The sequence below is a fragment of the Nannobrachium achirus genome (assembly GCF_963921795.1).
Source record: "Nannobrachium achirus genome assembly, chromosome: 1".
Lineage (NCBI taxonomy): Eukaryota > Metazoa > Chordata > Actinopteri > Myctophiformes > Myctophidae > Nannobrachium > Nannobrachium achirus.
The window spans coordinates 29,254,574-29,278,159 of record NC_137810.1 but is presented as its reverse complement, the minus strand read 5'-3'; the positions used below and the strand labels follow the sequence as shown (position 1 = coordinate 29,278,159).

The following is a 23,586-nucleotide window of genomic DNA, read 5'->3' as shown; positions in this document are numbered from 1 at the left end:
CCAACGCGTGAGAGAGAGAGAGAGAGAGAGAGTGTGTTGTCTGCCTCAGTGGTGCGTGTTCCCCACACTCAAGCCCCCACCGTTGCGCTGTGTGTGTGTGTGTGTGTGTGTGTGTGTGTGTGTGTGTGTGTGTGTGTGTGTGTGTGTGTGTGTGTGTGTGTGTGTGTGTGTGTGTGTGTGAGAGAGAGAGAGAGAGAGAGAGAGAGAGAGAGAGAGAGAGAGAGAGAGAGAGAGAGAGGGAGAGGGAGAGGGAGAGAGTGTGTTGTCTGCCTGCCCTGCTCAATAGCGCCCCTCCTTTAACGTGTGTGTGTGTGTGTGTGGTCTGTGTGTGTGGTCAGGAGAGGTATGGCCGGCGACAGACATACACGGCCGGCGACAGACATACACGGCCAGTAACATCTTGAAAGCGAATCACAGGAGCGGCTACCACCGCTCAAAAAGAAAAAGAGAAAACCGAGTGAGGGGACATTTCATAGTTTTGGAGGATGACTTGGCACAATGGCCAGGAGGTGGCAGACTTGTGTAAAGGGGATTGGGGAGCAGTGGCAAATAGGAGACCGTGGGAACAAGGAAACAGCATGGCCAGGTACCTACCTACACCCCACCACCACACACACAGAGCTCTTCTCCCCTGTGTACGGGGCCTCAGTTTGACATAGGAATGCCTCTGTTCCACTGGCAGCTGTGTTTAAATCACTCTTGAGATGCAAACTGCACGGCCCAAATTAGAGATCTGGGATCAGTTTATTTGTCCCCCTTCGTCATGGGTTTGGACGTTATGAAGCGAGAGGCGAGGCCACATATGAGTGAAGGCTCCATGCTGGTACAAAGGATACTCAGGTCCAGGTTTTAGCGCCATCACACATTTGGAGACAGCGACAAATAAACACTGAGCATTCTGTCAATGATGCCCAGGTCCATGATGCTCTCTCACAACAGAGCAGTTTGACCCGGCCTGTAATAAAGAGCAAATCAATTCCAATTACGAGAGGAAGTTCTGTGTTCGATAATGTAGCAGAAGAGTATTTTGTACTGTAGATATAGTGATAAAAACATTTTTTGGAGAATTAACTTTGTGCGCCAAATTGCTACATCACTAACATGACTACTCCCGGTGGCATCTCAGTCAAATATACACAGTACATCAAATCAGAATACAGTATTAAACAGCCTCAATTAATCCTCCAGGTCGGATTCTATCTCATCATGTCCCTGTCTATTTTCTCAGGACGAAAGCAGAGATAAGCTCTCTCTCTGAATGTGTCTATGTATAGCCATCCCCGTCTGCCTAGCAGCTCCCTTCATCTTTAAAAGTGACTCTTTAGGGCCTGTTTAAGTTGAGCTGACAGATGTGGTTATTTGGGGACAGCTCATTGGCAAGTTTATGGCCAGAGCACTTATTTTACTAGGGCCCGGCACATGTGCTCGTGACAGTGAGGGAAATCCTTTCGGAAGTCTAACATACGCTTGAAATATAGGAAGCTTAGGAGGACATAAAACTGCCTGATGTTTATCACCCCCTCCCCAAAAAGGGAAAAAATAAATCTCACGGATGTTGTTTCCATGGACACGAGATGATGAGTTTGTCTCATCATCAGCAAAACATAAAGTAATGTTTTTGTATTTAATTTGTGGATGTTAAGAGTGCAATCTAAATATTTGATTTGTGCTCAAAGAAAAACCATTAGGGGTTATCACATGAACGTTACGGAAATTAACTTGCTTTGCAGACGCTAATTAAATTAGAGCAGCAAATGGCTTTTATCAATAGCTGTTATTAAAGCAGCTGTATAATTTATACAGTGGAGAAACACATACATTTGTATAAATCCTGATCAAGTGATACTTAGCCTAAACGTCTGCTATCATTATGTATTGCCATACAGTACATTACATGCACCCTTAGTGGCCTACAGTGTACTGTACAGTATGTCATTATGAACTGGTAGACTTTGGGACCAGCATCTTCTTAACTTTCTGTGGCTTTTGATTTGGAAATGACTTTAATCACAAGAACCCTAGCCCTATTCTGGGGCAAACATTTGGCACAACTAGCAGATCTACAAGTTCACAAAACATCGCATTGCAATGCATTATGAGCTCGTAGTTTGGCTAATTTCAGCAAAGATATTTGGTGTAGAGGAGAAATAGGAGGGGGCCTAGTATATATAGAGTTCTGGATGACTATGTTTTGTTTTTTCTTTTTGATTTTTTCTTTATTAGTCAGAAATGTAAACAGCACGAGGTACAGTTGCACATTAAGGCTAAAAGGATAACACAAAAAAGTCCTGGGGACTTGTTTCCATTGTGGTCCTATGTCAACTAGTACCAGTAAGACGCCTAAAGGCGAAAAGCGACCACTCCCTAAAGGGCGAGGTCGCGCCATCTGCCTTGGCCATATGGATTTGTGTGGTTCCCCTAACAGGGCATCATCTGGGAATGCCCATATAAGGACTTTAATTTGATTTATTTATTTGATGTATTTATATATCGGACCAGTTACCCATATGGAGATCCCTGATACCCATATATGGAGATCAATGTATAGGGAGATATGGGCATATTGGTTGGATCGGCGGTTCTACAAAAAGAATGTTGTTTCATACAAGTGAAAGTACATAACGGCAGAGGAAGCAGCTAAAAACATAGGCAAAAATCTGGAGCTATCCGTGTGCAAAAGTTGGAGTCTGACTCCATGTATGACATCATACATACAATCGCTTTTATGCCCATATATGGAGATCCCTGTCTCTAGAACCAGCTACACTGGTTAGACTGACATGTATAGTCTATAGGTTAGACTGACATACTGTATATATTCACAGATATGGGCTTAATATTGCTGACATCAGGGATCTCCATATATGCAATATGTGGTTAACTTTCTGTGTTTTTCATTTGGAATGACTTAAAACTAGATTAAAATGCTTATTCCAGTACTCCCATGCACATAATCCAAAGCCAATTTCTGCATTTACTGGGTCCTTTCTTCTTATAATAAATATCATTGTTGAAAAATGGCTACAACCTTCACAACTCGTCGCAACAGATCTGCTATTCTCACTGAATGTTCACCCCAGAATAGGGAGGGCTAGGGTGCATGTGGTTAAACTGGATTCAAACACTGATCGCAGTACGATCATCATGCACACAATCACACATAATTCAAAGCTAACATCCTTTCTCTATTTACTGGCTGCAGTCAGGTCAAAAGAATGGGGAGGAGTAATGTCTGAGTAAAGTCTCACAGGAAGCAAAACTAGCAGTGGTGTGTGTGTGTGTGTGTGTGTGTGTGTGTGTGTGTGTGTGTGTGTGTGTGTGTGTGTGTGTGTGTGTGTGTGTGTGTGTGTGTGTGTGTGTGTGTGTGTATGCGCGCGCGTGCGCCTGCATGCCTAAGTGTGTGTGTGTGTGTGTTGGGAAGGGGTGTCTAGAGCAGACACACCCCCAGCCACCTGTAAAGCCTCTCGCTGAGGATCAAGTTTCTTTTGAACACTTTTAACACAGCATTTGTTTCCAATAGTTTACAGTTTGTGAAAACGCCCGTTCCGGAAGGCCGAGCCGATGCTTCCGAGTTCCGTTTTGCTGGGCGGCGTTTTATAAAGCTTCCACAAGGCTCCTGCAACGGAGAAGGGAGAAGCGGTGCATGCCTTTTCGTGCCCCTGACGGTTTTAGTGAGCCACTTGGCTTTTTATTTTGGCTCTGCTCACCGCAGGCTGCTTGTACTTTACTGTGCCTCCCCTGTGCTGGTCTGATGGTTGCAGATTAAGGGCATGCGGAGCAAAAGTCACTCATTAAAACAGTGTGTGTGTGTGTACATACACTTTGTGTGCAGAGTTTGGTGTGCGTGCGTGAGCGTAGATGTCTCCACATGTTTGTGTGACAGGAGCAGTGCTGATGAGTGACGCCAGCTGTGGCCTGCTGGGTATAGGTACCAACTGATAGATGGCTGAGAGAGAGAGAGCTCTCTTCTTTACCTGTACCTCCACCACGCTGTCCCTGGGGACCAGCCGCTGACAAATATTCTAACCTGAATGCCTAGGGAGGCCCGCAGATAACCGTTTCATTCTAAATCTGAGTTTAACCCGTTTAAAGCTACTCAAGTTCAAACAATAACAGCTTTCAAATGATAAACAGGACTCACTCGCAGCGGTTGCTGGATGCGTTGCGAGAGTGTGTCCCCAGTGGTTCTTTTCTCCCAGCAAACTAATATGTTTGAAGCTCGGGCTGCCATTGCCAAGCATGCGCCACGAGCAATTTCAAATGTGCAAAAAAATATTGATATTTCAGGCTTCTAAAAACAAAACAAACAAAAAAACGAGAAATAAATAAATAAAGCAATCCTCCGCAATTCCATGTCCTCCAGAACGGCCCCTACATTTCTGCCTTAAAACATATAATGATCACCTGGGACAAATGATGAAGCTGCAATACATTTCTCAACTCCTCCCTCTTGCTCTCTCTCTCTTTCTCTCTAAAACCTGATTTATTGGTTGCACATCGTTTTGTGCAGCCGATCTCTACAAGATCTGATATTTTTGGTGTGCTACAGCGAAACGTTACGAAGTATAAATTAGGCCACACACACACACACACACACACACACACACACACACACACACACACACACACACACACACACACACACACACACACACACACACACACACACACACACACACACACACACACACACACACACACACACACACACACACACACACACACACTAAAGGAATAACAATGTATACAAAATTGCAGTGTCTTTGAAACCCAAATCTTTAAAGAACTTAAGAAGTTCATCACTTGAGATACTCAAATTCCACTACAAGGTCTGGCAAAAGTAGTGGAAAACTGAATCAATGAAAGATGCTCACGGCAGCCACACATGTTGGACTTGACAATTCTTTCCAGAGTATTGGTTCATTAAACAAACAAACAAAACAAATTATAACTTTAAAACAGTGAAGATGTGTTGCGTGAGCTACAGCCTAAAAAATAGCTGTTGTTGCCATACATTGATTTTGTACATTGTGAATATACCCCTGTCCTGTAATTCTACACATTTTTTAAGCTAAAGGTTTGGCCTGTAGGTTAGCTGCCAAAAACAGTAATACGAGAGCAAGTGAAATTATTTCTATGGCAAAAACAGATGTTTTCTACTTTTTATTTTCCCCAAATTTCCCTCTAAACTAAATAGTGTGCATTCATATGATTGGCCAGTCGATTTCATTTAACAACATTGCCATCTGTCAGTTCAGTTCAAACAATACTCTGATATCTGCAGTGGTACTTTTTTACCACTAGATGGACTTGTGTCTCCGTAAAAAAATAATAGAAATATTGTAATGCACAAGTGGTGAGAGCAGTTTTCTGTAGTTTTAACTTTTCCCCCCCATACCAACATAACAGCAAGCTTTGCTAGCAGTATAATACATGTAAATATCTTTATATTGTGAAGGTGGGGTGTGTGTGTGTGTGTGTGTGTGTGTGGGGGGGGGGGGGTGAAGTTGCTTGCATGCTGGAGAGAAGAAAAAAGAAAAACTCCAAACAACTCAAGAGTATTAATTCCAGATATTTACTTTTGTTTGTTTTCACCGTGTCTGCCGGCTTTTTTTTTTGCCATGATGAAATTGAACTGCAGTCCCCACGGAGTTCATTATGGGAAGAGAGCCAGAGAGCCCCCACTCCCAACATACAGCACCCCGGCCAAGAGGGACTCGGACAGGGGTAAAGGACCCGGGGGTGATGGGTGGTGGTGGGGGAGACTACAGAATGGAATGGGGGTGGAGTTGGTGAATCCCAGGGGGAGCAAGGATGAAGGAGACACATAAACATTGGGCTAATGACCTCAAACACACTAATGAAGCTTCCTACAATCTTGTCACTTACTCTTAATTTGCGTTCGTTAATTACAGTCATAAGTCGTACGGGATACACAGTAGTACAGCTATTAATTTCAACTGTAGGCCTGTGTATAGTTTGTTGCAATCTGGACGCCGACACATTTATGGAAAGTGAAGCGTCTTGATTCTGAACTTAAAATAGAACATAGAACTATAGAGTGAAGTATTAGCCTTTTTGCCTTTGAGATGTTAAGTGGTTATTGGAGAAATAAATCACCTATAAATGTGTTTCAAAGTCATTCCCTGTAGGGGTAACATCACAAACCCTGCCCCGACTGAGTAGTGTTTGACGTGTGACATATCACCTTAAAAAGGGTGTAAAAACAAGTATTCACACAAAATTCCAAAACAAATTCAAAGGCTTTATTGCATTCAGTTAGCATACAAAGCATGAGTGATGAGGGTCTTGAAAGATGATATGAAATGTTCACAAATCGAAATAAAAAAATAATAAAACAGGAAACAAGACGAAAAAGAAAAAAAATACCAAGGCAATAAATAGTAATTGCCTTTTCGTTACTCTTCGCAATCCCAAACTCTTCAATAAGGACTTCAGAGGGCCAGTAGAACTGTACACTCTACGACCCCGGTTGGACTCACGGTAAAGAGCTGAGCCCTAGGAGAGTACTGTACTGTGTAGGATAGGCTAGGCCAGTGGTTCTCAACCTTTTCAGGCCGGGACCCCCAAAATAATCATATTTTAACTGGGGACCCCTCCCACCCTGACGAGCACTAAGAGCTGAGGCATTACATTTTGTATAACATGATTCTATTGTGACAATAGTAGATCTACATGCTCACAACGCCTCGCGTTGCGAGGCGTTGTGAGCATGTAGATCCGCTATTTTCACAATTTCTGCCCAAAGAGGTATTAAAAAGTCCTTAAATTGTCACTTTAGAAATGTGCATATACCCTCTATACACTTAAACTTTATATTGGTTTGTTTACTGTTGAGTGAGAAAACAATGGTACACATTAAGTTAATCACCTGGGGACCCCCAAAATACTTTTGGGACCCCCCTGGGGGTCCCGACCCACAGGTTGAGAACCACTGGGCTAGGCTTACACAAAGCTAGAAGAGAACTTCCAGCTAAAAAGAGGCCTTAACCAACGAGTGGCCTTGCACTGTGTGTGTGTGTGTGTGTGTGTGTGTGTGTGTATATGTGTGTGTGTGTGTGTGTGTGTGTGTGTGTGTGTGTGTGTGTGTGTGTGTGTGTGTGTGTGTGTGTGTGTGTTTCCACAGTCCCATAACGAGGATGAGAAAAACGTGAATCTCCCCTTCCCGCCATGAACCCACTGCTCTGTGTTAACAACAGAAAAACAAAAACATATTCTTTGAGGCATACGTTGTACACGCCTGTTTGAAGGCAACGGAGACCGGCAGTGTACTATGTATGCTTTACTAACAGCGGGGGTGAAGGCAAAGCAAAAACAAAGGCATTTGGCTTTTAAACTTTTAAAACACATTACAAAGGAGTGAGTAAACATATTTCCGCATGTTGCTATGCTATCCCATGTCTTCAGACAAAACAAATACCATTTTACATCTGGTATGTGATCCCAGCAAAGTTTGCCTTACAGCTGGCCATGGTGCTGGGCCACTGTTAGAGGGTGTCAGTGTGTATTATGACAACAGGACGTTGATAGTCAACACTAAAGTGACATAATTCCCAAAGAAAACAATACTGCACTACAGACACTTTGGCTCATCAGAGAGCCATAATCAACAGAGTTCTGTTTGGGAAATTTGGGAGTCTTTTTTATTTTTATTTTGTTAAGGGGTTCTGCAGAGCAAAAAAAAAAAAAGAAGTAAGTAAAATAACAAAAGGTGTCAATATAAATTGTTTCCTATAATTGCAAGTGAATGACATCTTTTGGTTCAACAGTATACAGAACCTTTTGGTTATAGTGAGTAGAGGGCAGGCTTAAAAAGCAGGATGTTAAGCACTGTGGGCTTCTGTTGGTAAAACATACTTGTAAAATCATCACTGAAATGAAGAAAAGAAAAACCACAAGAGTTTAACTGTGGCTGGACAGAAAAACAATGCAAGGGAACAGAACTCTAGAACAAGATGTGCAATTGCAAACAAAAGGAAAAAAAAACTGCAAACACTATACTTGAAAGTCTCAGACAAACGGCTCTTAACGCCATCAAAACAGTCTGTCAACCAAAAATAATAACATACTACATTTTCATGCTACACTAGAAACCAAAGGACTTGTGTATAACACATTTTAATGAGTTGTTTATAAAAACATAGGACAAATGCATAGGATATCTTCGACGAGTAATTAACAGACTATTTCATAATGTTCAAGTTCATGAGCGGACAGTCGGACGCTGAAACAAAGCGATGTTGATCAGCGTTTACCAGTATACCTTCCGAGTGGCAAGGCTGTCATTCTGTAAACCAAGATCCACTGTAAAACATCACCGCTCCACCCTCCTTCCAAAACTAAGCTAAACAAACAACAAAAACTATATGTGGGTCAATAAAAACCCATTTTGATCTACATTATTAGATTAAAGTTGTATATTAACTTTTCCTGCTATGTACAGCAAAACAAATTGAGTCCCAATTGAGCTTTTTATTTTCTATAATGCAACACAGTCTTTTATATACTTTACATAACATTACATACATATATATATACAGTATATATACGTATATAATTTCTATGTCTATTACTCTTGCCTTGGTATTTCTATCAAGAACAAAGTAGGCACTTTGTAGTTTTCCCATGATATGGACGACACCACAAGGGATGGTTTTGCTCTCCATTTGTACGCTGCCATTATATTTGTTATTTATCCACTCACATACTGAACACACACACACATTACAAACCTACACAGCTCAACAACTAGCCCTACCACTGAACACTCTATGTCTATGTAAACTATCTTTCCGGAGGGTCAAAAATGCATCCCACTGGACCACGATTGAATGTACATGTATCAGGTGTTTCTGTTTTTAATTTAGTTTTTCTTCTACAGCTCTTTTGACAGACAAAATTATGCTGGCTACACATAATCAGCATTCTGCACAGTCCAGAAAACACACACACAGTTGCAGCCATCAACAAGTGCAGAGAATAGCGGTAAGAACAGGGTATTTGTAAAACGCTTGGATTTATTTAATGTGTTTCAAATAAGGTAATACCAGGTAGTCCTGGCTGATTTCTGAGTACTGACACTTCAGCATGCATGCAGTATTTTTCCTGCCAAGTTTTTAAAGTGGTATTATTGGATGAACATGGTAGATTAACATGGTGAATTGGCATGGTGCTGTTTGAGAGGCCATGGGAAGTTGTGAAACCCTGCCAGATTTAATATCCAATGCGTGCATGGCTATTATTATTTTCACCATTGTACACAGACTATTTTATGTTCGAGATGTTTTTTGTTCATCTCGCTTCCGGCTATGTCACATACTGTTATCTCGTTAATTGTGATTTGCGATCAGCAAGGTGTAAATTCCAAACAGTGCACCATGCCCAAGGTAGCGCCGCTGCGAGGTTCAACGCCTCCACTTTCCATAGGAAAACAACGGCTCAGCCTAACAAAGTGATTTTGCCGGTGATCAAATACAGGCAGCTTTACGCAGGTAACAAGCGCTAAAACTACAGGTTTGACTGTAAAGGCAAGGGTTAAACTTGCTTTAACAACAGAGGTAAACATTAACCAATGAAGGTTACCGTTGGGGTCTTTACCGCTCCTTTCTTGGATACAGCGGCCATCAATGAAAAAAAAAAAACTAAAAAACAGAAGACATGCTGGAATTTTTAAACGTACGACTGCATTTCTAAATGAATTACATTCAAAAGCGTGGCACAGGTACAGTATTTGCCCTTCCTCTCCTCTCTAATATCTTTCTAGTCTACCTTCTAGTTGACCCTTCCTCTCTTAATACATTCATTAGACATGACCACCCTGCCAACCTCTCAGTAACCAGGGTAATAAACGAAAAAGTGCAACACAGCGATGCTTCAAAATACCATCAAAACCACTTTTGTTGCTTCTGTCAAATATACCATCCTTGTGTGAAAAAAAACCCCCTGCTAAATCCGATGTGGTGTTGATCTGAATGTTTCCAGGGCCCCTTTTTGTGCCAAGCCATTATTTTCTTCTTTCATGAAAGTAGGTCTCATGAGACTCACAGAGAACTGCCGTTTCAAAAGGACGTGCTTGTCATTATACACAACAACTTAATTTGTGGACTATTTGTTAAGAAATAACAATAAACTCAATGTTAACAAAGTGTTGCTCGAGGTGACACTTTAATACTCGACTCGGTTAGTTTGTCTCGCTAATTTCAACCTTGCATGTTACATCGGTCGTGTGTGAAGGGTAGGGCATTGGTTCTTAACACGTGGTCCTTGAGGGGGTTCCAGGGGGTCCCCAGGTAAATGACTGATATTTAGAAACCAAATGGACCCGTACCAGTCTGTAACTCGAGAGTTTTACAAATTTCACTAAGAGTAAAAATATAATTTTTACAGTGAAAAATTGGGGTCCCAGAGATAAAAATAGTATCCAAATGGGCAATTGGGCATTCATGGTCTAATGCGAATCAAACGGGTCCTTGTAATTAAAAAGGTTGAGAATCACAGGGGTAAGGACATGTAAACACTGCTGTGGAGGAACTGTAGGGGATATGGAGGACGACAACCAGAAAGGCACATCATTTAACATGTTAAATATTCGAGACTAATATTCAGTTCCATAACGTGATTACCATCAGAAAAAAAAAGTGTTAGATTTATTCATTCTATACTTTCTCTCCTGGGGTTGCAATAAAGGCCTGGGAGGGACTTGGAGACATGCGGAACTGATAACAGTACCAACTATCTTGGACACGAAACAAACAAACAAAACAAAATATATTAAGTACTGTATGTGTACTACAGTATATCATCCCAGTTGAACTCTGGAGGAAGAAGTTACTGCATAGTAGAGCCGATAGACGTGTACGAGTCCAGCATTACAAGCCAGGACGGAGAAAGTGAGGAGTTGTGCCGGCTGGAGCGCGCGTGTGTGTGTGTGTGTGTGTGTGTGTGTGTGTGTGTGTGTGTGTGTGTGTGTGTGTGTGTGTGTGTGTGTGTGTGTGTGTGTGTGTGTGTGTGTGTTGTGTCTCTAGCTGTGGAGCTTAGCTGGCCTGCGTCAGGCTCTGCATGTGTTTGGCGATGTCATACACGTAGGTGATGTCCGGTCTCTTCTCTGGGTCTGGATTGATGCACATATCTACCAAGTTCCTCAGCTGGAGAGAGAGAGAGAGAGAGAAATGGAATTATTGAATGCTTCAACCAGTGAAAAATAGCAGATATACAAGCTCACAGCGCGGAGTGCCGCGCTGCGAGCTTGTAGATCTGCTATTTTAGAAAAAGTCCTGAAAATGTGTGCAAATCTTTGAATATAATGTATGTACAAGCGAACGTTTGTAACTCAAATATTTGCTTCTGGGGGGGTCCCTGGAACTGGGTCCGTGGCCAAATACATATCAGTTTGGGCGTACCTTCACATGAAAAGGTTTGAGAACCACTGACATAGTAGTCTCTCAAGAACAGACTAACTGAGATCCATTTAAGTGAAAAGGACGTTTTCTTTGACGATGGCTAGCCAGATTTCTGACATAGAAACATGGGTTTATAAAAAAGTCTTAGAAGGATTCAAAAGACACTTATAGAATCGGGTCAAAATTCTAATTTCCACGATTTTTCAAAAATAGCAGATCTACAAGCTCGCAGCGCGGCACTCGGTGCCGCGCTGTGAGCTTGTATATCTGCTATTTTTCAATAGTTAAAGCAGTCAATAATTCTAGGCCTAAATGGGTTAAAGAGCCCATCCTGTGATTGACTTTTATAACAATTTACACAACTGAAGAACCAGTCAGACAACCGTGATAACCAGACGTCAGTAACAGGCTAACAACAAGTTTGGTATGCATCAGGCCACAGGCCCCCATAACTCTGAGAGTTAAGGGTCCATTTGGTTCCATTCGTACACTCTCAGAGGTAAGAGACCTGTAAGGGTTCATTTTAGTTCTACTAACTATCAATAATTTCTCTTGGGACCCCCAGGGGCCCAATCAAGGACCGCTGGGGGTCCCCGGACCCCACTTTGAAAACCATGGGTCCGACCAATTTACTTTCTACAGCCACGCCCCCACATGGACACACACACACACGCGTCGACATTAAACTGTGTGTGTGTGTGTGTGTGTGTGTGTGTGTGTGTGTGTGTGTGTGTGTGGTGCCTCCATTTCTGAGACGGCATTTACACTTGAAGCCGAGCGAAGCGGATGATTGGAGCAGATAGACGGGCTCGGAGGCGGAACAGCCACCGCCATCATTAAAAAAAAATGAAAAGAATGGAAGGAACGAAAGAAAGAAAGAAAAAAGAAAAGAAAAACATCTACGCGAGGTCGCTATGGTAACCGCCTGCTGACTTCCTGGCCGCTGTTGCGTGGCACTGGCTCGGACGAGTTCTTGTCAGCCGCGTGTGGCGCGGTAGCGAGCGAGAGAGTGAAATACAGAGAGAGAGAGAGAAAGATGCAAATTCAGACTGTCTGAGCATTAGCCCCGCACGCACAGTGTGTGTGTCTTTGCATATCGTTTGCTGTAGGGTGGAAACCTTGTATGTCCAAAACCGTTGCTTTTCACAGAATGAGAAACAGAAGCTGTGTTCCACTTCAAATGGATCCAACAGAGTTATTATTTAGTAACAAGTGCTTGTAAATACGTTTCGGAAATATGTATCAAACCCACAGACAGACTTAATAACTCTTGTCACTTTCCGATCAACAAGCTGAGCTGGTCGATCGGCTATTTTTGCTACTCTTGTGCGACACTGTAATAAGACAAACAAAGGCATTAATTCACAAAAAATAAAACCGTAAAAAGTTGGAATAAGGAGATACGAGGTTTCTGCCCGACAGCAACGGCGTGTGTGTGTGTGTGTGTGTGTGTGTGTGTGTGTGTGTGTGGTGGGGGGGGGGGCACGGCAAAGAGATGCAGATATGTAAAATATTCATACGCTTCTTTGCGTGGAGGGGTGTGTGAGAAGCGGAGGGGGAGGGTGGGGAGTGGGGGGTGTTGGGGTGTCAGGTGGAGGGGGGAGGAGGAGGAGGAGGGGGGAGCGGGTGGTGTAGACGGAGATGGTTAAATGACACAACAAAGATGAGCAGCTGACAGTGTGCTGCCTATCCTTCAGGAGCATTGTTTACATCCAGACAGGCGCTGCAGGCTCCCCCCCTCATCTCCATCTCTCTGCCGTCGCCTCGCTTCCTCCGAACCCTACCCTACCCGCTCTCTCTCTCTCTCTCTCTCTCTCTCTCTCTCTCTCTCTCGTTCGCACACACGCGCACACAAACTCTCTCTCTCTCTGTCTCTCTCGCTTTGTCTCCCTCTCTCCTGGATGGGGGTGACGTGTGGGGCATTGCAGAAGCTCGGAGGAGTGTGTGTTTGTTGGGAGCACGCTTGTGTGTGTATGTGTGTATGTATGTGTGTGTGGTGGAGGTAGGCTTGAGCTCTGGTGACAAACATACTGTACACTCGTGCATTTTGCACACACACAGAAGAAAAAAAACACGCGTCCACATTCAAACACAGCCGCGTGGTCCAGACTGAGACAACTACCAATTAGCCTGGATCAACGTCCTCCTAATGAAGTGGATAGCAGTCTGTAATGAAGGCTGCTCTCCGCAGGGTTTCGTTATTTGGCTATGGAGACATGAGTGAGGATGCAGTGCTGAAACCCGGCCACTGTGGACCTGTTGTAATGCAGACACCCTGGCAGCAGCACAATGGAAGGCAGGGAGATAAAGAGACACTGTAATGGGTTGGTCGCCCCCTCCTCCCAACTTAAACAGCTCAGAGACCTAAGGGGACGTCTCCCCGGTGCCTTTTTTATCCATCAAGCAAGTACAATAACTTACAAAGTGGATAAGCTCCCATCAACAAAAGCTCAGGTTCCATACTGAACAAATATAATGACCACATAGATTGTGTGTGTGTGTGTGTGTGTGTGTGTGTGTGTGTGTGTGTGTGTGTGTGTGTGTGTGTGTGTGTGTGTGTGTCTCCAAGGTGTAGGAGTTTGTCCCTTCCCTTGCATCTGTGTATATTTGCATTTGTATAATTTTGGTGGGGATAAAACTGAAAGGTTAGAAGAAAAGATTTTGGAAAGGGCACCCCAGCAAAAAAAAAAAAAAAAAAAAACTAAAACAAATCAATGTGCACGCGCACAAACACACACGTACACACACAAACACACACACAGGCAATCAGCAATATGGTTATCTGTGACCACAGCCCTTCTATGTTACATGTCTGAGTGCGGCTTTGTCTGAGCAGAATTATAGTGCATGATTTAACATTTACGAATGGAAACATGACACCCCTGCCCATTTAGTTGTGCCCCCACTCCACAGCATGGCCAGATGCTTTTGATATTGTGCATTTAATTTCTCAGACGGTTGTGCAATCACATTGTGTCTTTTGATCACGGCAGTGAGCATAGAGTAATATCATATACTGACATTACTGGGTACTGGAGTTTAGGGCATCTACTGCAGTTGACTCGGTCGACACAAATAATGTGCATGAGCATACAGTAGTAGGCAAAACAGAGGACGTGTACTGGACAAAGTTATCACTTGAAGATCATCAGTCTTCACAGTTAATTGGGGCATTTATGAAAATGTTACAACATTGGTCAACAATCTAAGTAAAATAATAATAATAATAATAATAAATAAAAACGTAGTGAGTAGAAGAGTAGGGAAATTGGATACAGTGCATTTGACAAATCTCCCAAGTGCTACCATCTTGGTATTCTTATTTTGAGGCTGTCTGACTTGAGCCTTTGGCAAGTTGAAGGACTGAAATTCATTTTAACCACATTGAGCCCAATTTCAAAAACATCTACAAGCCGATCTACAAGCTCACAATGCATCAAACTGCAACATTGTGCAAACTGCAACATTGTGCGCCTGTAGACTATTTCTTTGCCATTTTTGAAGATTGTCACCAACCATGCCCCAAACAGCAAGGGCGGTACTGTACTGTACATACCTCCTCCGAGTAGTGGTCTGAGGGTAGAGGGGGATAGTCGCACTGTTCAATCTTCTTACACAGTGAGTAGAGGTTCATCTTGTCCCCGTAGAATGGACTCTGAAGGGCTGCCATCTGAGTGAGATAGAGAAAAAGAGAGATACAGAGACAGAGAGTGAGGCTGTCAATAAGATTTATAGTCCCCCCCACCCTTCCGCAGACAGTTATGTGTTTTGTTATGATGGATGGCTGTTATGGTGGTTTGCAAATCCACTGAATCGAAACAGAAAACATCCCGGAAAGTTTCTCTCAGCCGGACACTTGTGCTGCTCTGCACTGCTATAGCGTACAGCAAGTTAGTGATGAGAAGGAGAAGGATTCAGGAGAGGAGAGTCTCCTCTCCTGAATACTATTTATTATCTTTATTATTACCCAACGCACTACTCTACAACTGAGACTCCCGTCCTATTGATTAGTATTTTTGTCAGCTTGCACAGCCCATAAGACCTTCATTAGTCTCTACACTGTACACTATGTTAGTCTTATGCTAATGCTTTTTGAACACTTGTTCTACTCATGTGTGCCTGAGGCTTTAACATTAGCACTCCAGCCTCAGCAGTTAGGTCTAAGCTTTTCTAGAACCACAGAACCAGATAATGCTACTCTAATGACCTGCTGGACACTAAAGCCTGATTCATTCTTAGTTGTGTGCGGGTGTTGGACAAAGCAGACTTTGTAGATCAGACATTTTTGGGGCACGACACCCGAGCGCAACCAGTATAAATCATCCTGAACCTGCAGGGCTGTACACTTTGACCATGACCATACAACCAGGGGAGGAAAAAAGAAATGTGGTAATGAGCTCAACTCTTTGGTATGCATCACATAGCCGTGGTATTGCGGTTATGTAGTTGTTGTCCCAGCCCCTAGGCATTTAGACCCAAAAGTGTGAATGTCCCATTCCAACACAATAGCAAGCCGGGCTTCTCCAGCAATACATGAACGGGTGAAACAGTCACAAAATCTCTGTTGAGACTCATTTGAATCTAAACAAGTAAAATCTCACTACCCAGAAAATGTAAAATTTTTTTTTACAGATTTTTGACCTTGTGGCTCACTTTGCTCCTGACTGCCGTGACCAAGATAGAACTCCCTATGCAATAACCATAAGCCATCTACAGTACATTGGCCGTAAATTGCCTGGCATATCCGAACCCAGAGGGGATTTTCCTCCATTCTCTTCATGGTATAAACATGTCAGAGGTTGATGATGCAGAGACAAGAGAAGGGTCTTGTTTCTTATTGGGCAGAGTTGACAGAGTCTCTGTCACTGCTTCCAGAGGGGAGTGAGGAAGACGGCAGTGGAATCTCAGCAGGGCCATCTCTCTTCTGGACATATTTCCCCATCACTCTCTCTCAATCTCACACACATAATGCATGTACAACAGACATCCATACACATATGCACAGTGGGATCTCTTTCTCTTTCTGGACACCTCTCTCTCTGTTTCAATAGCTACTGCCGAGACTGACACTGTAGGGGGTGACAGTGATTGGAGGTGGGGGTGTTTGTGTGCGCATGTGTGTCAGTAATGACGTCTTTTCATATCTAATGGTGTCTCGTGTAAGCATGACAAGGTTTAAGATTTAATTCTTCTGTGCTAAAAGAACAAACAACATGCACGTGCAAAAAGACATGCAGATACACAAAGGGATAAGTACTAGTAAACAACTGATAAAATCTAATTCAAAACAACAATATTCACAATACAATTCACATTGACAGACTCCCGTGTATGTCTATCTATTTTGAACTTTATCAGTATTCCCACAATTCTAATGATGCAATTCTTGGGTAATGGCTATTTCCGAAGTCAAGATTGCTATTTTGCTGTAACAACAGCAAAAAAAGAGAGATAGAAAGATATAGAGATAAGATGACTATGTCGCACCGCCGATCCGACCAAGTCATAGTATCTGAATGCCTATCCATACACTTTATACCAGCTCTTTTCTGTTAAAAACAACTGCTAATTTACAGACTATTAAGCCTATTCAAACCCAACAGTGTGTTTCTAGAAAACCCATCATCTCATAACAAACTAGAAAGATGCAATTGGAAATTGCAAGTGTGGTTGCCGTGATGCGAGTCACATTTGCAAATGAATTCCGTCTTACCATTAGAATGTTCCCCATTCAAGTCAATGGGAAAATGTATTCATTAATAATGTAATTCAGTAATAAATTAATGTCCATATATGGAGAATACTGTGTCAGTCACATGTGGTCTATGATGTCAGTCATCTCCATATTTGGGAAAAGTAAAAATTTTAATTAAAGTCAATGGAGAAAATTAATTCACAAATAAATGTATATAAATTAAACTATATGTATCTCTTAGCAAAATGCACCCCTATGTGTCCCAATGAAGCTGGTCATTTGACATACATGTAATGTATGGCCCAAGTGCGTGCCACCAAAACCAGGAGGAGTAACGCATCAAAAAAGTTTATCTGGATAGATGGAAAGATGGATGGATTGATGGATGGAGGGAATAAAGTTGGACAAGTACTATAGTCTGTATTGTGCTCTCTACATGTATTTTATCCAGATGTTTCCAGCTGATTTCTCTGGATGACTTCGCAGTTCATAAACCAAACACATTCCAGAGCAAAAGCCCACACATGACACAGTTCACATGCTGGAAGACAATATGGAAGAAAACTACATGAATGTCGAATTCTTGAGCAGCGCTTTCAGTTTGCGTCCGTGTTTACATGCAGACGGCAAAGAAATGCTGACTATTCCTCCCATGAGTCCCCCGTTAAATGGACCATGTGTGAAACCACCCTGACGACGCCACAATTACACAGCAAAAGGTCAGTTATAGTATAGTCAAACAAACTATAAATACTATCTAAATAACTATCCTGATGTGTGACAAGAGGGATGGGCTTACGCATAACCAGGAAGAGAGAGAGAGAGAGAGAGAGAGAGAGAGAGAGAGAGTATAAGAATACAAGCAGCCAGGCTACAGCAGGTAAAGGGTTAAAAAAAGGCCCCATTGTATTTTCATGCATCTTCTGCTCTGACAGATGAAAAATGTCAACTGTCCTGTTTGTATTTGGGAGTTTTTGCACTATTCATCTGCTTCATTAGTGCCTGCTGCTCCTGGCCCCTGACAGCTGCCGGCCCCCTGCTCTCTCTCTCTCCACACACACACACACACACACACACACACACACACACACACACACACACACACACACACACACACACACACACACACACACACACACACACACACACACACACACACACACACACACACACACACACACACACACACACACACACACACACACACACACACACACACACACACACACAGATATAAGCAGACACACTTGCAAGCAAGCACACCCACACAAACACAGAATCTGCGTCTTTCAGACTCTGCGTCGTCACAACGGGCAAGATGATTGACTCACTCTCTGACCTCTGGGGCCCTGGTGTGTGGTTGTGTGTGTGTGTGTACGCGTGTGTGATGATGATGGTGTGTGTGTGTGTGTGTGTGTGTGTGTGTGTGTGTGTTGTGTGTCTCGGTTCATTGGTATTCGAGAGACATCCACTGCACACGCATGCCTGCTGTCTGTCTAAGGGGCTTGGGCTGCTGGTGGCAGAACACACACAAACATGCGCGTGCACACACGCACGCACACTTTCTCTCTTTGTCTCTCCCCCCCCCCCCCCCCCCCCCCCACACACACACACACACACACACACAATATGCACACGCATGCTCACATCACGCCTGTGCATGCACACATACACACAGTGTCTCTCTTTCTGTAGCTGGCCTCTTCCTCAGGCAGCCAGGTTATGCACTCCCCATCCCAAGCATGTAAGGCTGCAATCCCAGTCTATGTAAAGGTTTGCAGCGGCCTTCCTCTTTAATTAACACCAACTCCTCTCTCTCTCTCTCTCTCTCTCTCTCTCTCTCTCTCTCTCTCTCTCTCTCTCTCTCTCTGGCTTCCTCCCACTGAATGCCAATTAAAAAGTAAGCCACGAGAGGCTCGTGTCCCTCGGCCACCTTAGCCCTGGAGCCATGACATCCTGGGTGCAAAAGGGCCCACGCTGTTGCACGATGTGCAGGAATCCACGAACGAATATAGAGTATGTACATTTACACGCTCGCACATAATCAAACACTTGGCAAACGTAATGTAATGTACATGTGATAATTTTCTCATCTGCTAACCTGTCCTTAATGAGGTTTGCGATGATATACTGTATGTCCTTTCAACTTCACTTTATTTGTTTATCTACAGTATCAAGGCAAATGGTCGCGGCACAGGGAGCAGGATTAAAAATACACACCGAAATGACAGGACGACGAAAAGAAAAAAAGAAAGAACTGATGGACAGACCGTTGAAAAGCAGCAGATTGTTCTGAGGAGTGTAACTTGGATAGAAAAACTGATGAAAACAGGCGATTCAATAAAATAGTCTTCACTGCTGTATGGCAGCTAAAACACATTCTGAGAGTAGTGTAGATTCGAATTGGGGTCTACCGCTGCTCATCAAGCCTCGCTGGAACCAAAATAACCCCACGTTTAATCCCTTCCACTAATGGCAGTGCTTCAAACTCCTAACTTCTGCCAACTATTTGCTCGTACCGCATTGATAATAAAAACGTTCCTCCTCGGATGTCCTCTATTTTGGAATGTCGAGCAAATGCACCGGAAGAGCTCTGAACCCCTGTTGGACATCTGAAACATGTGCTCATAAAAGGTCCAATGCTGACTTCACTGTCGTGTTTTCACGTTTGTGGTAAAACTAAATAACTGGGAAGACAGCATCCGCTGAGGTCAGGAAGGGAGGGTTGGCGGAAGGGAGGGATGGGAAGAGAAGGATGGCAAAGGGATGATGATGGGGGTCAGACGAGGAGCAGCAGGAAATGTGTGGAGGGGATACAAATACCAGTGGATACATACATGGTGGGGTTAGCCTAGTCTGCAAGTTTTACTAGGGGTTAGCATACATTATGGCAGCATTGATAAAACCGCTATGCCATGCCAACTGCCGGGGCTTCAGGACAACCGCTCCAGGTACGAACAGCAGGCCATCTGTGTTAACCCTGGCCTTCTTCAAACAGAGAGGGAGCTAGCTACAGGGGCTGAACTCAACACATGCAAAGGCAGCTGCTGAGAACCCAGCATTTTGGGCCTCGTAAAAACCAACAGCAAAACAACTTGGGGAGAGACTGGAATGAGGCAAGAGCAGAGGTGGTGGGGTGGAGGGGGGCCCAGGGGTTGGCACAGAGGGGGTTGGGGTTGAGCCAAGAGCCAGTCAGAGGTGGATGGTTGGGCCTGAATGCAGGATGAAGCCACATTCCAGCCTGGGTTTTTTCTGAGATGCTTCATGCCTCTAATAACCCTTTCAAATAAAAGACTGAAATGAAAAGTCATTTACAGCTAAAGTAAACAAGTAAATCTGTGTCTGTCTGTGTCCTTTTTGTGTATTCCGAGCAGGCGCACTACAGCTTAACTACTACCAATATAAAGATATTTTGGGGTCTTTTTTGGCCTTTATTTATAGTTTCACAGTAGAAATAGACAGGACACAGGGAGAGAGATGGGGATGGGAACGTTTGTTGGGAACGAAACTCAAACCAACAAAGCGCTGTCAGGCTACATTGTAGCCAAGGTGCCTAAACCGCCACGCCTGTAGACGAGGCCATTGGCTACCAATATAAAGAAAACAAGTGTGTCTTGTCTGTATTTCAATCAGGCACACTAGGTTTCATACAATAGAAGCACACGCAGTCACATTTTAAATGCAAAAGTCTTGCAATGCCAGATTTGACCACCAGTCGGCGAAGGCAGCTTCACTGTTCTAGAGTATGGGAAGCCAATGGTGAAAACCTCATTGGCTGGCCTTTAGCCAATAGGGAGAAAATGAGAACGTAAAGGAGAAAGTGAGGATGAGTTGCAACGTCTGTATGACAGCTTTGCCAAGCTGTAAAAACAAGTATCTATAAGCCAAGGCTGTGCTAATCCTATCACACCAGGTAGATGTTTTTGAGCTGTGGTAAACCGCTGTCTGTAGCCACTTTTTCCTCAGCGTTTTGCCATAGTATTGTGTGTGTGTGTAGCATAGCCTGTACATCCTAGACTTAAATCCTAGTCTGAAGACGTTATGCAAGCACGACCACCACTCAATTCACAGTGGGTGTGATTTTTTTAGATTGACCAAAGTGTTCGATTGGCCCGTTTCATGGTAATCTGCCCTGATAAATCTTGTGTGCAAAGTTTGGCCTTAGGGTGGCACTCAAGGAAAGTTCATGGGGTCAATCAAAATGTTACGGTTCAACCTCTGGGGAGCATGAAAGCACCCAGCCAGTGGCAAGCCACCCATTTCATTTTGATATACTTTGGGTGCAAGTGAAGCTTTTGGCCTGAGGGTGGCATTAGAGGAAAGGTCACAGGGTCACCAAAATCAGAATGGGTTCATCCTTCAGGGACCTCTCATTACTAATACATACACATGAACGTACATACCGCAGTGCAAGTGTGTGCAAGAAGTGGTTTCCTTTGAGTAAAATCTGCTATCTCTATGGGGTGTGTGGCGCACACACAAACATCAATAATGCTAACGTGAGGCGGGTCCAAGTGAGGGCAGGGGCAGAAGAAGCTGTGGTGAGACCGTGGCCTCATCGATCAGCACCCACCAGTGTGGCAGCTCTCACTGCTGCACCCCCCCATACCACCCCCACCCAGCCCATGGTCAGCGTGGCCCATGACCCCAGCAACCACGGAATTCCCGCTACTGTGGCGTTGCTACTGCTGCTGCTGTTGGAGGGAGGGGGACGGGAGGAGTCAGGTGATGTAATGAGGTTGGACATACAGTAAGGGGGGTTGGGCTGGGAGGAGAATCAAATGGAATATGATAAGAGGACACACGTGGATACAATGGCCGGGTATTGACGGTTGGCTCGTCTGGCTCCTCGGACCCAATGACTGACCCTTGGGCACGACAATGAAATATTCAGGCTCTCTCAAAACGGGGCCCGTTTACTGTCAATATTCCAGGATGACCTCCCACTTGGGTAATGACGCCCCCTGGCGATCATTCAGAGAAACTACTTCAGCTCCCGTACTAACGTAGGTAGGAAGGGCCTGTCACTCAAACCGGAGTGACCCGCCTCCAGGCTATATAAGCCCCCGGAGGCGGAAGTAACATCCTCTTTTCACTCTCTGCGATATCACATTCAGATAAGTTGAAACTCAGCCTTGTATTATTATTCTTCGCGCATTAGCCTAAAGCGGTGGCATTGGAGTCGCCCACTGGCGAGTGTTGAATTAACCCGTACTTAAGAATACTTATTCTTGTTCCGTCCTAAATCGACGGTTATTTCCTTTTATAACAAAGGATTATTACTGCTTGTTCAGGCCTCCGCCGAAGCAAGCGTGGCATAGCATTAGCCGTTAGCTTGTTAGCTCGTCTGCTATTGTTAACGTTAGCTACACTGCTTACCGCTTGTTCAGGCCCTGCCCGAATCAAGCGTGGCCTAGCCTTAGCCGTTAGCTTGTTAGCTCGTCTGCTTCTGGTTAACTCTATCTACAGTGCTTCGCCATGGATCCTCTGGCCTTCCTGCCGAGGCAATGTCCAGGCTGTCCAGGACTCATCGACGGACAGGATCTTCACCATCTCTGTGTCGGCTGCATGGGCGTTGCACACGCCTTCTCTGCACTGAGTCCTCAGGGGAGAGCAGGACCTTTCTGTGACTGCTGCGTGGCCTACGACCGCGATGTACTGATACACCGGTTCTACCTAGCCAGGGCAGGCCTCGGGGCCTGCGCTCCACCAGGTGGGTCCACTGCTCTCAACCCCACAGCCCAGTCTTTCCTTCCCCAGGCGGACCGCACCGTTGGTCAAGGTGCGGCGCTGCCTTCCGGAGATCCGCTTGGCAACCAGCGCGCCATTCCAAGTCAAGATGGCGCCGTGCTACATGAGACACCGCCTGCCGCGCAACCGACCGCAGCTAGCTCCACTGTCACTGGAGCTGGCGGGTCTGGTGAAGTCGCCGCTAAGAAGGCGACCAAGAAGGCTAACATCCAGACGAAATCTCCGGTAGCCTTTTCCCCTTCGGGCGCGGTGCCCAAAAAAGAAACGCTTGGATGTGACCGTCGGGGACGTCCCCCTCGACGTGAGCATCACCAAAACAGTCCAGACCTTCAGGCGAGAGTCGGACCTGAGCTCCTGTCAGAGCGAGGGTTCTGGTTCTGAATACTCTGGATACACGGCCGAGGAGGAGGAGGACTCCGTCGATGACGAGGGTTCTCGACTCACGGTCACTGTGAAAGGTAATGCCCCTGCGGCTCCAGCACGTCAACTGGACGCCGCAGGGAGCTCCCAGGCCTCCTCAGGCACCACTGCCCCTCCACCCGCCAGTCAAGCGAGTGAAGCGGGAGCAGAGGACGTCGATTCTGCAGCAGAAATGCTGGATCATCTCACAGTCTACATGAGAGCTCTGGCCAGAGTTGGAGAGGAGTTGCCACCTCCTCTCCCCTCTGAAGAGGCCGAGGATGATGATGAAATGCCCGGGCAGGAGCCTTCGGTTCCCGC

General features: G+C 44.6%; 1 protein-coding gene across 2 annotated transcripts in view; it reads right to left on the bottom strand.

Annotated features, from left to right (window-relative positions):
* Positions 1-11,033: 11,033 nt before the first annotated feature.
* nek7 (NIMA-related kinase 7) overlaps positions 11,034-23,586 on the bottom strand; it is a 93,733-nt gene continuing 81,180 nt past the window's right edge. For both annotated transcript variants that reach the window (XM_080725976.1, XM_080725977.1), the window contains 2 exons: positions 14,977-15,090; positions 11,034-11,165 (listed from right to left, as the gene is read on the bottom strand). In XM_080725976.1, the coding sequence (XP_080582102.1) occupies positions 11,055-11,165; positions 14,977-15,090 (225 nt within the window). In that variant the 3' untranslated portion in view covers positions 11,034-11,054. The remainder of the gene's footprint in view (positions 11,166-14,976; positions 15,091-23,586) is intronic.